The sequence below is a fragment of the Anser brachyrhynchus genome (genome assembly GCF_964034855.1).
Source record: "Anser brachyrhynchus genome assembly, chromosome: 26".
NCBI lineage: Eukaryota > Metazoa > Chordata > Aves > Anseriformes > Anatidae > Anser > Anser brachyrhynchus.
This window is the reverse complement of record NC_137719.1, coordinates 7,045,945-7,060,328: the sequence shown is the minus strand read 5'-3', so window position 1 is coordinate 7,060,328 and position 14,384 is coordinate 7,045,945. Positions and strand designations below refer to the sequence as shown.

Here is a 14,384-nt window from a genome sequence, read left to right as displayed (position 1 = left end):
TTTAGAAGATCTCCAAGGAGCGAAACTCCACAATCTCCTTCGGCAACCAATTCCAGTGGTCTATCACCTGCACACTAAAGAAGTTCTTCTTGCTGTTTAGAGGGAAGCTTTGGTATTCCAGTTTGTGTGCACTGCCCTCTTGACCTGGCACTGGGCACCACTGAAAAAAAAAGCCTGGCTCCATCTTTGTTACATCTTCCCTTCAGGTATTTTTGAACATTGATGAGATTTCCCCCAGACCTTTCTATTTTCCATGCTAAAAAGTGCCAGCTCTCTCAGCCTTTACTCCTAGGAGAGGTGCTCCTATCCCTTAGACACAGAGAAGTATTTTTCCCAACAACATATACACTAACACTTTGCTTCTCTGTGCTCTCTAGGATAACATCCTTACCTCTCACATCTTAGAAAGCAGCTTTCACTGAGGGTATCAAAAAGAACAAACCAAAAGTTCACATTTTTAGATAATTTTGTTCCCATAGAGGAAACACGTATCAGATAACCATTACACTACAAAAAGTGCAAATCAGCAAAGTTAAGAAAATAAGTTCACAGTTCAGATATATTAGGAAAGTGACATCTACCATTGATGGTGCAAACTGACTGCAGGTGTTGTCCATTGGTCATCAGAAAGCCTGAAAGCTAGCAAAACCACCATGTGTTGTGCCTAAGGCAGAGAGTAAGAAGAGCTACTGTCTTTAAGGCATGATTAAGAACTCTTTCCAAGCAGTTAGAACACACGTTTCCTACTCTATCTTTGTGAAAAAAAGCATCTGAGATGTGGATACTATAAGCTATGCCACGTGTCTCTCGTAAGTAGAAGGAGGCATTTTAACTTCCCTTTTCAGAGGCAGCAGCTTATTACAGTTGGCTTCCTCAAGCAGCATGGCTTCAGACGCAGTTGAAGTGATTTTACATCTGGGTTTGTTCTGGACTGTTTCTTTCTTCTACCTGAAGCTGCAGCCAGCTCCAATCTAGAGCCTAAAGTATAAACAGTTAGAAATGCAGAGTTCAACACTAGCTTGCACCTGAGATTGCAAAGATTTAAGAATTTCACTGTAAACAAGTTAGTCAACACAGTTTCATGATGAACCGTGTGATTTCTTAGAAAACACCACACACAATCTATTTTCAATATTTTACTTGCTTGTCAATATTCTACTTCAGTAAACAAGCATCCCTGCACACCAATATATTGCCACCACAGACCCATCCCAACTGCAAAAGTGCGGTTTTATAGTATTTCTGTAAAACAGCCAAGCGCTTCTCCCCTCCCCATCTGCCCTTCAAAGGAAGGGAAGTCTCAGTAGCTCTGTGCCAAACTGTAAAGCATCAAAGTCAGTCCCAGAGACATGGCTCCCACTTTCAGCAAGCAGGGAATGTAGCAGCAGTTCAAGTAGGAGAGTGGGTGGTTTCATCTCACGCCACTCATACTCTCTTCTTGTTCAAAAGAGTAATATACAGATTTCCACTAACCCTATTACTTATTTGTAGGCAAAGGTACACAAGCAGAAGTTTGAAGTAATAAGCATCCCCAATCCACTTGTAAAAGAATATCAAGTATGTTACCATAAAGCTCTGCTCCTGATCCTTCATTGTGTCATGCATCACATTTTCTAGTTGGCTAGAGAGTTTTTGTGATTCCAGCAGTAGCTCCTCACTGAAAGAGAGGATTGTTAGACTATTATTTTCTACGGAAGTCTTATTTAAAGATAGGGGCAGCACCTCTCCAGCAAATAAGGCTGGCAGGTATGCTGCACAGCACTGAGGAGCGTTAACAGTTTATAAGCTCATAGTGCAACAGGGAAAGTCAGTAGCATCCTCAGATTTATTGTGATGAGGGAGAAGGAAGCATGTTCAAGTCAGAATTGGGTTCTTATGTGAAGTCACTGTCACTAGAGGAAAAGTTGCAGAACATCCTGTAAACTAAAGCCTGAAGCGACATACGAGTAAACTAGCCAAGGTCTCATTCCAAATGGTGATCCAGTTCCTTTCAGCAAGCCAGAACTACAAGTGGTTAGTATAACGGTCTCCTCGATGATATAGGCCAGCTACCATTCCTTCCATGATAATGCGCCAAAAGTTCCTGCAGCCAGTGCACTTCAAATAAGCCCAACCAGTCCAAATAAAACAAACCCCATATTATTGAGGCACGTGTGTGGTGTGTGTAGCAACACATTATTTCCAGTTGTTCATCAGGAATATTGACAAGACCTAGATTATCCAGCTACTATAGATAGGACTCCTGCCACCAGAAGCTGAACGCAAAGTATAGAATGTAAGAAAGCTTCCGTATCATTTCACAAAGCAGGACACCCGGCTTTGCAGTGCTGGCATTAGCATCAACAGAACTCCAGACTTCACCTCACCTTTTCCTGACAGATTCTGGTAAGTTGTAGGTTCCAGAAGGGACCTGCAGCAGCAGCTGGCCAGGGCTACTAAAACGCGATGTGTTTATGCTCTCTGGACTGCCCGTAACAGGACCACGTACTTTACTCTGAAAGAAAACAGCAGATTCAGACTGCAATCATTTCTACCAGCCAGGAACATGAGAGAACCTAGAAACTGGCCTCAATCCTAAATCAAATTAGTAGAAAAAAATTACTACAGGACATACTAAGCTTACTATTAATTATTTCAGTTATCTGGGTGTGCTACTAACCTAAAAGTACAGTTGAACCGGAGTTTTAATTTTACTTACACAAGCAATTTTCAGTAAGTTCCACAATTCTTTCTGTCGTTTCTCCTGAAGCCTAACAACTGTTTCCTCATCTTCATTCATCAGATTCATCACTTTCTCCACCCTGGGGAACAATTCCAGTGCCTTCTGCTTGCAAACTACAGTTTTACTTTACCAAAAAAATAATAAACAAAGAAATAGATCACACATTGGCAACTGCAGTAGGGAAACTTTTCTGAAGTTTCTTATCCCCTGTAACACTTGGAAATGTCTCTGTTTTTTAAACCTCTAGAACAGAACCTCTTGCTGAAAATGTTGTCTCTCAATTGCCAATAAAAGCTTAGTCTACAAAGCTCACCTGAGTTGAGCATAAATTACACGGACTTTTTTTTCAAAGGTCTGGATTGCCTGTAGAAGCAGTCGTACTATTTCTTGGCTGTCACCACTCGTCCTCTGATCTGGAATAACAGTCAGAGTATTACACAGAAAAGTAAGCTTTTAAGACAGAGCAAGAAGCTTTTTAGTGGTTTGTTTCCACCACTTCTTCCATCCTGAAACATCCCAAAAGTTCAGGGCACGCATGTTTGCGGGGAATGAAACGCGCTGTGTTTTAGCCACCTTCTTCAAATAGATGAGAATTGGAAAGCAGAGTTGGTGGAGTGGTTTTACTGCCTTGGGGCTGCACAGCTGCTCAAAGGAACAGTTGCGTCTTTCATGCTTCCTACACAGAAATAGAAGCAGCAGCATACACTTGCAGCAACAGCTTGCTCTGAGAAGAGCTCAGAAGACTTTCAAGAAAAGCTCAGAAGGCATCAAGAAAGCAAGGCTGGCCTCGTTTAAAACTGATTCCCTAACTCCCCTCTCCAAAAAAGAGACGTCCAGAAGAGTGCACTTACAGCTAGCATAAGGGCTGGCCTAGAATGTAGAGAAAGTTTTCTCAATGCAGATTGCAGCACCTCCAAAGTAACTACCCACACAAAGCAAGCTGACCTTGACCTAAAATGTCATTTACCTCTTGGCTTCTCTCTCAGTCTCCGGTACAGCTCTCTGGCTTGTTCTTCTCTAGAAGGAAAAGACACAGAACACAAAGGATTTCTCTAGAACCTAAATTATGAACAAGTAACATACAAAAGATTTGAGTTCTTGAGTTATTTCAGATCAACAGGTAGGGAATCAAATTTTTTTCTAGTGTCAAAGTCCTGCCAGTCCCCCATAATTTGAACTGATGAGATAGCAGTTTTGTTGTCCTGCAGTGAAATAGGAGCCAAGTTTAGCTAGCAACACACTTAAATCTGAAATTCAAGATAGTTCAACTCACAAATCCTCCAGTATTCCTCCTTGTTTACGACCTAGCGGGCTTCTCTGAAGGTCCACAATGTCTGTCTGCAGAGCCATCATTCTCTTCACTAACTGCTCCACATCATCCTCCTGAAAGCAGGGCAGAACATAAGCAGAAGGACAGACTCATACTAAGAGATGGCTACCACTCACTGACTATTCCTCTCGTTCACATTTCTGAACATGCCAGCAAGATGCTAACAACAACCACAGACAAAGACAAATGAGAACATGAGGGATTTCACTTCAAGGAAACAAATTAGCTCTGTGCTCTGGTATAGAGCAGTTTCCAAGATTTTTTTGATGAAAAATTTGATCTGTGATGAAGAGCCATTGAAAGGTCAGACTTCATAACAAATGTGCTGCTGGTTTCCAGGCTGTCATGCTTCCTTCTGCTTTGCTGCTCCAGATCTCTCTCATCCTACCTATCATAGCTTTTCCCCTTCTCCCACAGTGCACAGCCACATCCAGTACTTGGTACCCCAAGTTCTGCTTTCCACCTGAACTTTTTCACATGCAGAGGCAGAAGCTGCCACTTGTCAGACTTCTGTCACTCTGAATCCTCCAACTAGAAGAGGACCAAGTGTTGGCACAGAGTAAGATGATGACCTTTCACTCCTCGTCTGGGACAGATGGTCCTTGGCCATACTTTCAGGGTTACACTCTCTCGTGTCAAAAGCCTTAATGTCTTATTGGAAGCAGGTGCACAGTGTGCACTGATAATGGGAAATTGCTGCCTTTTCAAAGAGACCGATGCTTTAAAAGTCTTGTGTTCAACCATCTAATCATTTGCTTTCCCAATCAGTTTAACCTACTATTCCAAGTCTCCTCTTTTCAGCTATCCTGCTGCAACTCTACTGCCTCCAGGATTCATTAGCCAGACATGTGAGCGCAACCACTGAAAGATCTCCTCTCACATTCCCCAACGTCAGCCTTTTCCCTAAGTCTTAGGAACACTGGTAAGGGAAAGAAATGATGTAACCCAAACCAAAGCAGTGTGATGTATGGAATCAGCTCAGACACAGTAAGTCTCTAAGGGAGGACAAAGGAAGGAAAAGAACGCCTATTTTTTCCTCAGGATAAATAATTAAGATTCAGATACGTACTCGCCCACAAAGTTCCACAGCTTGCTCCATCTCTTTCCAGGCAAACAGCAGCTTCTCAGAAGCTAAAGGAAAAAAAGAGCAATTGCTTTTCTCAGGTTCATACAGGGAAAGTTAAGATATGGTGAAAGGCAGAAGAGACCTCTGTTTGCCAGATGCTGTACTCACTAATTCCAAATTCGATCTGCTCTTTATACTTCTCCAGATCAATCTGGATGCTTGTTTTAAAGAAGTCCAGTTTTGCTTTCAGCTGCTGGGAAAGGGAGGCCATAGAATTCTTCATCTTCGAAAGAGTACTATTATACCGCAACAGATTCATCCTGCGTGGACAAGAAGAGGTCCTATCATCCTCCTGAACTGTAAACACAGGCTACACTGCAGTATCTGCTTTTGATATAAGTGTAGGCAACAGGCACAAAAGTATTTGTGTCAGAGGACGCAACTCTCAGCTTTTCACTAGCTGTTAACAGGTCCACTCTTGGGCTTCCCTAGTCTATCACTGTCCCATTCCTTTCCCTTTTACCAGGGAGCAAAAGCGTAGGTAACTATTTTAGAGAGACTACCACCGTACATGGCTGCTCGCTGCCCCTGCTGCAGACGGTTGCAATCTTCTTTCAGCATCCGGATTGTATGCCAGATCTGACCCCACACTTTCCGCAACTGGAAAAAGTGCAGTATCTTCTTTGGATCCTGAACTGGAAACAGAGGGGGGGAGGGGCAGAAAAGGGAAACATATGTATTAGCATGAAGCTTAAAAGCAGTATTATAATTAATATATATATTAATTTTATATATATTTTTATATTATTTATATATTAATATATATAATTAATTTATATATATATATATACTATCATATATCATATCAAACATACTCAAATATCACTTCTTTGAACAATACGTAGCCAAGACCCTACCCCTTGCAAAGTCTATAGCTGGCTATCCCGTATGCAGCTTCCCCAGTTATCTCAAATCTGGTTCCTTTCCTCAGTTATTCTGAGGAACTCAATTACTGCTATGACAGTCTGTTTCAGTGCTTCTCCAGTCCCAAGACACAAAAGCTCTCTACTCTTTGCACATGGCAGACCACAGAACAAAGGCAGCCATCTCAGTGTGGACAACCTCTCACATTCATACTAGAGAAAGTCCTTACGGATGGAGTCAACACTCTCTGGATGAGGTCGCAAGGCAACCTGAGCTTCATAGGAAACTTTCTGGTTATCGAAGAGGAAGAGGAGATCTGCATCTGTAGCATCATTCACCTGCAGAAAACAGAAGACCCAAGTGAGTTCTCTCAGAAACAGCAAGTCTCAGTAACACCGGGAATGGAATGTTCCTCCTCACCCAAGGACTGCTCACCAAAGGGAACAGGGTGCTGTGAAGTGGTTACTATGACTAAAGCCTGCTAAAACAGCAGGGAGTGCTGCACTCCCAAAGCAACATCAGTGCTTGCTGAGTCAGTGAAAAGCAAGGAAGGGGAACATTCATGCTCACCTTGCTATCAGCTATATGCTTAGTGGCCAGCTTCTGAGAAAACAATGCAAGTCCAGCCTCCTGCAGAAGCTCCTGGTCCTGTTCTGGGATTCCAGTATCTGACTCGATCCTGGCTTTCACAGTCTGCAGAGTCTCCTCCTCCGTCACAGGGTAGGTGTGCACAGTTCCCGTAACCATGTTCAAAACATGCAGCAACTACAAGAGGAATGGTGTGACATGAGAAGGGCTGAAGATACATAGGTCACGTTTGAGCAGAGATCCCAGGACCAAGACACCAAATGCTGATAAACTGTTTCAAAGCACATGCACAGCTCAATAAGTCACTTTGCAGCTACTTCACAACACAACACTAAAGTCCTTGTCCTTTATCAGCTGGAAGAGAGGTCACATGGTAATTACGCAGCTACAGCAGCAGAATCCTTTACCAGAATATGGAACCAAGCACATAACAGAAGCTATTTTCTACTCCCAACAAGCTCAAGGAGCATTCATCCTCCAATAAGCAAGGGGAAAGCACATGCCATTAACTGTCAGGAGACAGCTAAATGAGATTCTGTGTTGCTCCTCCCCCCAGTTCTATGACTTAGCCCTCTTCTCTCACAGGCTAGGGGCAACTGCTCTCTGGAAAACTTTTCAAGGTAAGCCAGGCCCATTGCTCACCTTCAAATTCAAGATGTCATCCAGAGCTTTGAAACACCCATTGGGTCCATACACAGGATCTGTACCTCTCTGCCGCGGGTGCCACATTAACATGAGTTGCAGCCATTTCTCCAGTCTCGCAGCCAAAACACTGAAGGACCGAAACATGAATGGGATCAGAAGAGACAAAGTACATTTGCAGTCACCATATGGACTGGTCTCTGCAGGAGGACTGAAATTATTCTCTTTTTTTTGATCACAAACGCGCTAATTAGAAGGCAGAAACAGAGATTCTCATCTACACAATGTCAGTCTGACAATGGACACAAGCATTGTGTGATGTACCGAACTTATTCACTGACATGAGGCATATAATATAAAGCCGGTCCATTCACAGGCTAAATAGCTTATCTCAGCACGGCACAACAGATTTCTAGTCCTTACCTGTTCAGATTGTTTGGGCACGGTAAACTGCTAGAAAATCTGACTTCTCCAGATAAGTCTTCTGAAACGACAATATCCAGCTCACTCTTCTGTCGCACTTTTGTATGCCTAATCAATTCAAGCAGGTACAATGGTGAAATCATCACATGCCTTTCCCAGCATGCATGTTAATAGTCTCTTACAGTTACTCTTGACAGATACAACACAGATGCTGCTTTGGTTTCTCCTACCTCCCACGCAAAAGTCAGTCCTGATCCCAAAGAGAAATTTAAGGAATGCTGAACTTGCTCAAGTTATTCAAACTCCAGTAAAGGGAGCCATTCTCCATAAGGGCAAGGAACATGGGGATATTACCCTAAGAATCAAGGGACCACACCTCTCCTTCCCACAGATAGGACAGTGGCACTGCATGCACTCTTATCACCAGGCCCCAGGTCACTCACCATTGCACTGGCTGCCAGTTGGGCAGGAATGGTCTGAAGCCTGTGATGCACTCAAAGGCCAGTGTGCCAAAGCTCCAGTAATCCACTGTCACGGTATACTTCTGCTGTTCCAGCAGTTCTGGAGCCTGAGGCAGTTCACACAAGTGTAAGACAAAGCCACCCATCTCTCATCTCTCCCCACCCCTTAAGAGCTCATTAACACTTCTGTAACATTAAAGACCGTGCTGAAAGCTCTGCACCCCAAATGCACCCCATGCCAGGACAACTACTTCATCCTAGCCCAAAGCCAGATTACACTGTTAACTCTGTCCCACAACAAAGCGGGAGCTGATCTTCTAGCTGAATTCCTTCCTTACCAAGTACTGCAGTGTCCCAACAAAGGATGTGCACAGGCTACCCTGATCCAACTCCTTAGCATAACCAAGGTCAATGATTTTGTGTATTAACTGAAACACAAAACAGAGAATAAGGACAGTAGAGCAAAACTTTTGTTTGTTTTTAAAGCACACCTTACAGCAGAGAAAGAAAAGGTTCAGCTCTTCAAAGGTATGCAGGAAAGGTGCCAGTGAAGAGATGGAAGTAAAAATGGGAAGCTGCTGTAGATTCCTAAAACCAAAAGGTAGGTAAAATTGTCATTGGCTTTATATGGACATAGCTGGAAACATTACTTGTAATTCAGATCTTTAACCAATAGCTACGGTCAGGTTCTTTCCTTAGTAGTTGAATGTCATAATGCCAGGTGTTAAGAGAAGTCTAACTCAGCCTTTCACCTCAGCCACACACAAAATACTGTTCAACTGACACACAGATCTGAGCCAGCTGTTACCCTATGTCACTCTTGCAGAGTGACCGCTGTAACTGCAGCAAGCCCATCCACATCTTCCTCTTACTTTTCATTGTCTGTGCAGGCTGAGACACCAAGTTCCTGCTTACCCTTTGCTCTCCTTGCTGCAGCACAATGTTCTCTGGTTTCAAGTCTCTGTGGATGATCCTGTTCTCATGAAGGTACCTGAGAGCAGACGCTGAGACACAGAAAGAACCACTTTTAAGAATGCAACTAACACTATCTAGCACAAGCTCAGTAAACTTTCATTTCTATGTGGTGTAAGCATGGCTTTTGAGTCAAATCTTGCACAATCAACAAGATCATTGACTGAACAATGAAATGCCAAGTTCAAGAGGAAAAGTTGACATCAAACTCTGCCCAACACTTCCTGTCCTATCCTGTCCACAAAGCATTCTTCTCCCCGCTTCACCTTCAAAACTCCTCAAAATTTTATGCAAAGTACCTTCTCTGCTCAGGACCAACGTGACATCACAACTAGCAGGCTGACAAATTCCATCTATACTGTGAAGACGAAAAAAAATCTCATCTTAAGAATACGAAGTGAGAATAAATGCCCTCTATTTCTTTGCACTTGCTCAAAGTAATACTTTAAGATATTTCCCTTTTTCAGAATAAAAAGAAAAAGCACGTTGCTAAGAAAAACAAAAACTTAATAACACTTCCAGTTCCAGAGGGCTTTTCAGCTGTGCCTCAGACTTGTGCCAAAGGGACTCACTTTTCGATCTCCAAGACTTCGCGTCCCTTCTGACTGCATTCCCAGACTGAGCTCTCCTTTTCGACACAAAATGATCCAGCTAGACTTTCAGGAGTAATCAACAATATAACCTCCTCCTAAAGGTCAGTAACCCTAGAAAGACCAACTATGCTTGCACTGTAGGGGATCTGTAAAACAAGTTACATCAACTGTTGGAAACATTTCTGATCAACTACAGTTCAGATTGTACAAGTGGAGATTTAGATCTGTCCCTCTTCCTAAACACAAACAGGCATAGGAACACAAGCTTCACTCTAAACATGACCCGCCATCGTCTCCAGTCAGCCCTCCGTATCATTCCCTGGTTGTTCAGAAGTGAAATGATCAGACGGCAGAGCACAAATGCTCTGTGAACACAAAGGATTGGAGATTCTGCGTAACTGTCGTATCTGCAGTAAAAGTAATGACAAACGCGTGTTTCTTCTCTTGCCACAAGGTCACTTTCTAATCATGCACCTGCCCCAAAAGCAGTTTTCAATAATTCCTCTACAAAGCCCAAACACCTATCATCCAGTCTTGCCTCAGCTTTGACTCAATAAGATCTTGACGTAGTCTAAACAAAAAACTCAGTCCCAAAAATCTCTAGACAGCTCTCTCAGTAACCTTTGCAGTCATCTTTTTATTTATTTATTTTTGTCTAGAATTCCACATAGTGATTGCCCAAATGCTAATGGAAACCCACTTATAACAAACACTCTGAAGTGCTGGTGATCAGCTATTGAGCTGAGTGGAGACTGATAGAACAAAAACGAAAGGCTGGCTCTCTTAAAAGGAGCATTGGCAAAGCAAAACAGGAAACAACTATACTGTTTAAGGGGTCTTATCTAAAAGAAGAGTTCAACAGGTCACTGCTGCAGTGATTCAGCCCTTGAAAGGGCTTCCATGGTTCAGACTACCAAAAATACAGCTACCACTTACCAATATCAGATAACAAGATGAGAATAGCTTCTTCCCGCAGGCCACAGCAATTCTCCAGCTGATTCAGGTACTGAAAGAAAACAACACAGAATATAGTCTCTCTGTCCTGTATCCTGAGGAAGGATCTCAGTCCCACAAACTCTCAAGAACGCAAGAAGTTCCAGCAACAGCGATGACATTTTCTACGGGCACAAAACTTCATGGAACTGGGACCTCTGGCAGCAATAATTACAGCTTTAGGCCTTAGCATATCCATGAGGTACGAAAGAGAGGGTGGAAGAAGTCAGTATCATCGCCGCCCTCTTCCTTCTACTTGCTGTGTCCTACATAGCCATTTCCCCTGTGCCTGGCTACATCAGCTCTAATGTCAGATATAAATTCTGGGTTTTATCTATGGGCACCTTATAGCAAAGGTTAGAAAAACAGTAAGATTAGAATTAGTATGTGGGTTTTGTTTTCTTGTTTTTTTTCTTCTATGACAGATAGGGGTTTATCACTGTCAAGAAGGATACTGCCCACAGGCAGGCCCAGCCCTTTGATGGTCCTGGCCATACTCACATCCTGCAGCACAACCCTCATGCATACCCTCGTCCTCTACGTGCAAAATCCTTGCACTGTCCCTTGCAGCCAAACAAATGCAGAAAGTTTTGGAAAGCACTGAAGTTTTCAGAAGCAGAACTTTATCAAGGACCAATCTGTCAGATCCTGCTGGTGCCATATTAAGAATTAGGAAGCATCAGCACGTGAAAACGCATTTTTACAGGGTAAGTTCTGAAGAGAAACCCCTAGGTTCCACCCTGCCAAGAAGCCGATTCAGACTTTTTCCACTGTCACCATCACCATACCAGTGACCTCACCTTGCGAAGGTCTCCGCCTTGGCAGTATTCCATAGCCAACAATGGCAGGTCATTGGGTGCAAGCTTCTGCATTCCCTCGGGAACATCGCGGGCAGCCACCACGTTGGGATGGTTCAGCCTGAGTAACAGAAGTGAGACAAGTACAGGTGATCACCAGAACTAGGGCAAACACTTTCTGCAAGAGCTATGTACTCTCACATATTCACGGTCACCACATTAAGTCCTACAGGGATACGAATCCCTTGAGACGCTGAAATAGTGAATTTTATCGGTCTGCAATTCATCCATCCTTTGTGGACCTGGAGACTCATCCCCATTCCTTGCATCCTGTGTGCAGGCAGTGCTTTCTATCAACAGAAACACACGAAAGATCTGCTTGGAAGCTACAGGAAAACACCTTGCTGATCCATCTGACACAGCCCGCCGCCATCCCCTTGACAAGACCTGAACCGGAGTCAGGCCGCTGCGTGGTCCTGGGCAACCAGCCCAGCGCCGCGAGGAAGCGCACGAGCGTTCTGCTCCACGAAGGGCGGCTGCGTGGCAGCGCGGTGCCAACACCGAAGACGGCGGCGGGACGGCCGAAGGAGGAAGCCCCGGACTCCGAGGAACGACGGGAGGAGGTTTTCTTCAGCGGGGACCGGGCTCCTACGCGCTCGCCCCGCGCGGGGCCGGCGGCAGGCGGCCCCTCCGCGCCCCGGGCCGGGCCTCGAGGCCCGGCCCCGCCCGCCCAGGCCCAGCCCGGCGGCGTTGGGCTCCGCCCGGCAGCGCCAGGCCGCGCCCCGGCGGGCCCCCCGCGCTGCCCCCGCCGCCTCACCTCTTCATGATCTGGATCTCCAGCGCCCAGCGGTCGCGGTTGCGCGGGCTCAGCTCCTGCCGGCACTGCTTGATGGCCAGCTGCTCGCCGCTCTCCTGCGGGGACAGCGCGGGCCCGGCTAAGCGCGGGCCGGGCCGGGCCGGGCCGCGCCGCGGGGCCGCCCGGCGCCTACCTTGTTGTGCCACCGAATGACGTTGCCGAAGCCGCCGGTCCCCAGGCGCTCCTTCATCTCCCAGGGGCCGCAGGTCTGCGCCTGCAAGGCCGGCGGCCGGCTCATGGCGGGGCCGCGGCGCTCCGGCTCCGCAGTGCCCGGGCTGCCGGCGCGGCCGCTTCCGGCTCCGGGGCGCGGGGCGCGGCGCGAGCCCGCCCTTAAAGGAGCCGCGCTGCCGGGCGCCGCCCGCCCCGGCCCGCCGCTGCGTTGGGCCCGCAGCGCGCCGCTGCTGCGGGAGCGGACGGTGTGCGCCGTACAACCAGCACTCGGCTTCGCTGCACGCCTGAAGTTACAGGCGAGGCCAGCAAGCGGGCAACAGAGAGGGCTCCTGGACGCACGTCGCGCAGATCGCTGCTTTCTTTCTGTGCACTGACCCCAATTCCACACGCCACACAAACACCTTTCCTCACCGATGTGACAGCGACTGCGGCAAAACACCGCTGCAGGGAGCGCAGAGAGGTGTCAGAGGGACCGCGTGCCCTCCAGACACAGGGAAGCTCTGCTAGGCCCAGTCGTGCCAACAAAGCGCACGAATCCTACTGATCACGTAGCATAAAGAGCGCTGTGACGGGTACGAGCCGAAACAGAACACGTCGTGTTTTTGTCCTTGAGAGCAGCAGAAGCAAAACTTAGCACAGAACTAACTGAAAATGTGAACAAAGCAGTGATGGAAGGGAAAAAATGTGTTTCTACTCGATGAAAAGGAAATAAATGGCTTCTGAGATTTTTTCTTCATTAATAAATCAACAATTGCTTTTCTAACAGCAGCAAGATCACAACTAGCTGAGAGCTATACACCTGAGACAACATATACTGTGCAATGAATTCCCTCTCTTGCCAGGAAATAATTCACTTCACACTTCTATCTCGTGATACGTTGGTTTCAGTGCCATTCATCCATCACATACTGTCACCCCGGGACACATCTTTACACCAAATGGTTTCATATATATAATTTAAAATACAAAGTTCCTGCAGAAAGATATGGCTAAGGGAAAAACAACTCCTCAGGAAGACAGTGTCTTACAATGCACAGTTGGCACTGGGTTAAGTGTGCAGTTTCCTCCCCGAAGAAAGAGCAGATGGGACAGGCAGCTTTTCTAAGTGTCATCTTCAGTTTGATATGCTGGCACAAATCACATTTATAATGGGATATTCAAATAAATCATATTAGATTTATATCCAGTTTACCATCTCTAAGAGGTGTTAATCTGACCTGAGATGACAAGCTGTTGAAGTATGGGCTGGATGAGGAAACAACAAAGTAGACTGAAAATGGGCTGAACTGCTTGGCCCAGAGGGTAGTAGTGATCAGTGGCCCAAAGACTAATCAGAGGCCAGTAACTAGCAGCGTACCACAGGGGTCAATACTGAGTCCAGTCCTGTTTAACAACTTCATTAATATTCTGGATGATGGGGCAGTGTACTCTTAGTACGTTTTCAGATGACAAAACTGGAATGAGTGGCTAATGTGCCAGAGGGTTGTGCTGCCATCCAGAGGGACCTGGACAGGCTGGAGAAATGAGCTGGCAGGAACCTCATGAAGTTCTGCACAGAGAATTGCAAAGTCCTGCCCCCTGGGTAGGAACAACACCATGACATCCTGGGGGCCACCTGTCCGGAAAGCAGCTAGGCAGAAAACTACCCAGAGGTCTCCTAGAGGACACCAGGCTAAACATACACCAGCAATGTGCCCTTGCTGCAAAGAAGGCTGATGGTATTTCTGGGCTGCATTAGGCAAAGCATTGCCAGCAGGTAGAGGGAGGTGATGTTTCTCCTCTACTCAGCACCGGTAAAGCCACTCCTGGAGTGCTGTGTCTGGTTCTGAGCTTCCAAGTACAAGAG

At 45.8% G+C, this 14,384-nt stretch overlaps 1 protein-coding gene across 3 annotated transcripts in view; it reads right to left on the bottom strand.

The window, feature by feature from the left end:
- Positions 1 to 448: 448 nt before the first annotated feature.
- Positions 449 to 14,384, bottom strand: part of IKBKB (inhibitor of nuclear factor kappa B kinase subunit beta) — a 28,469-nt gene continuing 14,533 nt past the window's right edge. Inside the window, exons 1-21 of one of the 3 annotated variants that reach the window (XM_080568255.1) lie at positions 12,501 to 12,681; positions 12,329 to 12,423; positions 11,515 to 11,632; positions 10,658 to 10,727; positions 9,072 to 9,160; positions 8,495 to 8,584; positions 8,139 to 8,263; positions 7,696 to 7,803; positions 7,273 to 7,402; positions 6,613 to 6,807; positions 6,272 to 6,380; positions 5,690 to 5,813; positions 5,287 to 5,438; positions 5,122 to 5,183; positions 3,996 to 4,105; positions 3,690 to 3,739; positions 3,036 to 3,135; positions 2,699 to 2,846; positions 2,367 to 2,494; positions 1,567 to 1,657; positions 449 to 978 (exon numbers count right to left, since the gene is read on the bottom strand). In XM_080568255.1, the coding sequence (XP_080424381.1) occupies positions 910 to 978; positions 1,567 to 1,657; positions 2,367 to 2,494; positions 2,699 to 2,846; positions 3,036 to 3,135; positions 3,690 to 3,739; positions 3,996 to 4,105; positions 5,122 to 5,183; positions 5,287 to 5,438; positions 5,690 to 5,813; positions 6,272 to 6,380; positions 6,613 to 6,807; positions 7,273 to 7,402; positions 7,696 to 7,803; positions 8,139 to 8,263; positions 8,495 to 8,584; positions 9,072 to 9,160; positions 10,658 to 10,727; positions 11,515 to 11,632; positions 12,329 to 12,423; positions 12,501 to 12,605 (2,268 nt within the window). In that variant the 5' untranslated portion in view covers positions 12,606 to 12,681 and the 3' untranslated portion in view covers positions 449 to 909. Of the gene's footprint in view, positions 979 to 1,566; positions 1,658 to 2,366; positions 2,495 to 2,698; positions 2,847 to 3,035; positions 3,136 to 3,689; positions 3,740 to 3,995; positions 4,106 to 5,121; positions 5,184 to 5,286; positions 5,439 to 5,689; positions 5,814 to 6,271; positions 6,381 to 6,612; positions 6,808 to 7,272; positions 7,403 to 7,695; positions 7,804 to 8,138; positions 8,264 to 8,494; positions 8,585 to 9,071; positions 9,161 to 10,657; positions 10,728 to 11,514; positions 11,633 to 11,911; positions 12,179 to 12,328; positions 12,424 to 12,500; positions 12,682 to 14,384 lie in introns of those variants that run through there. The other 2 variants (XM_080568257.1, XM_080568256.1) reach the window with 2 other exon arrangements.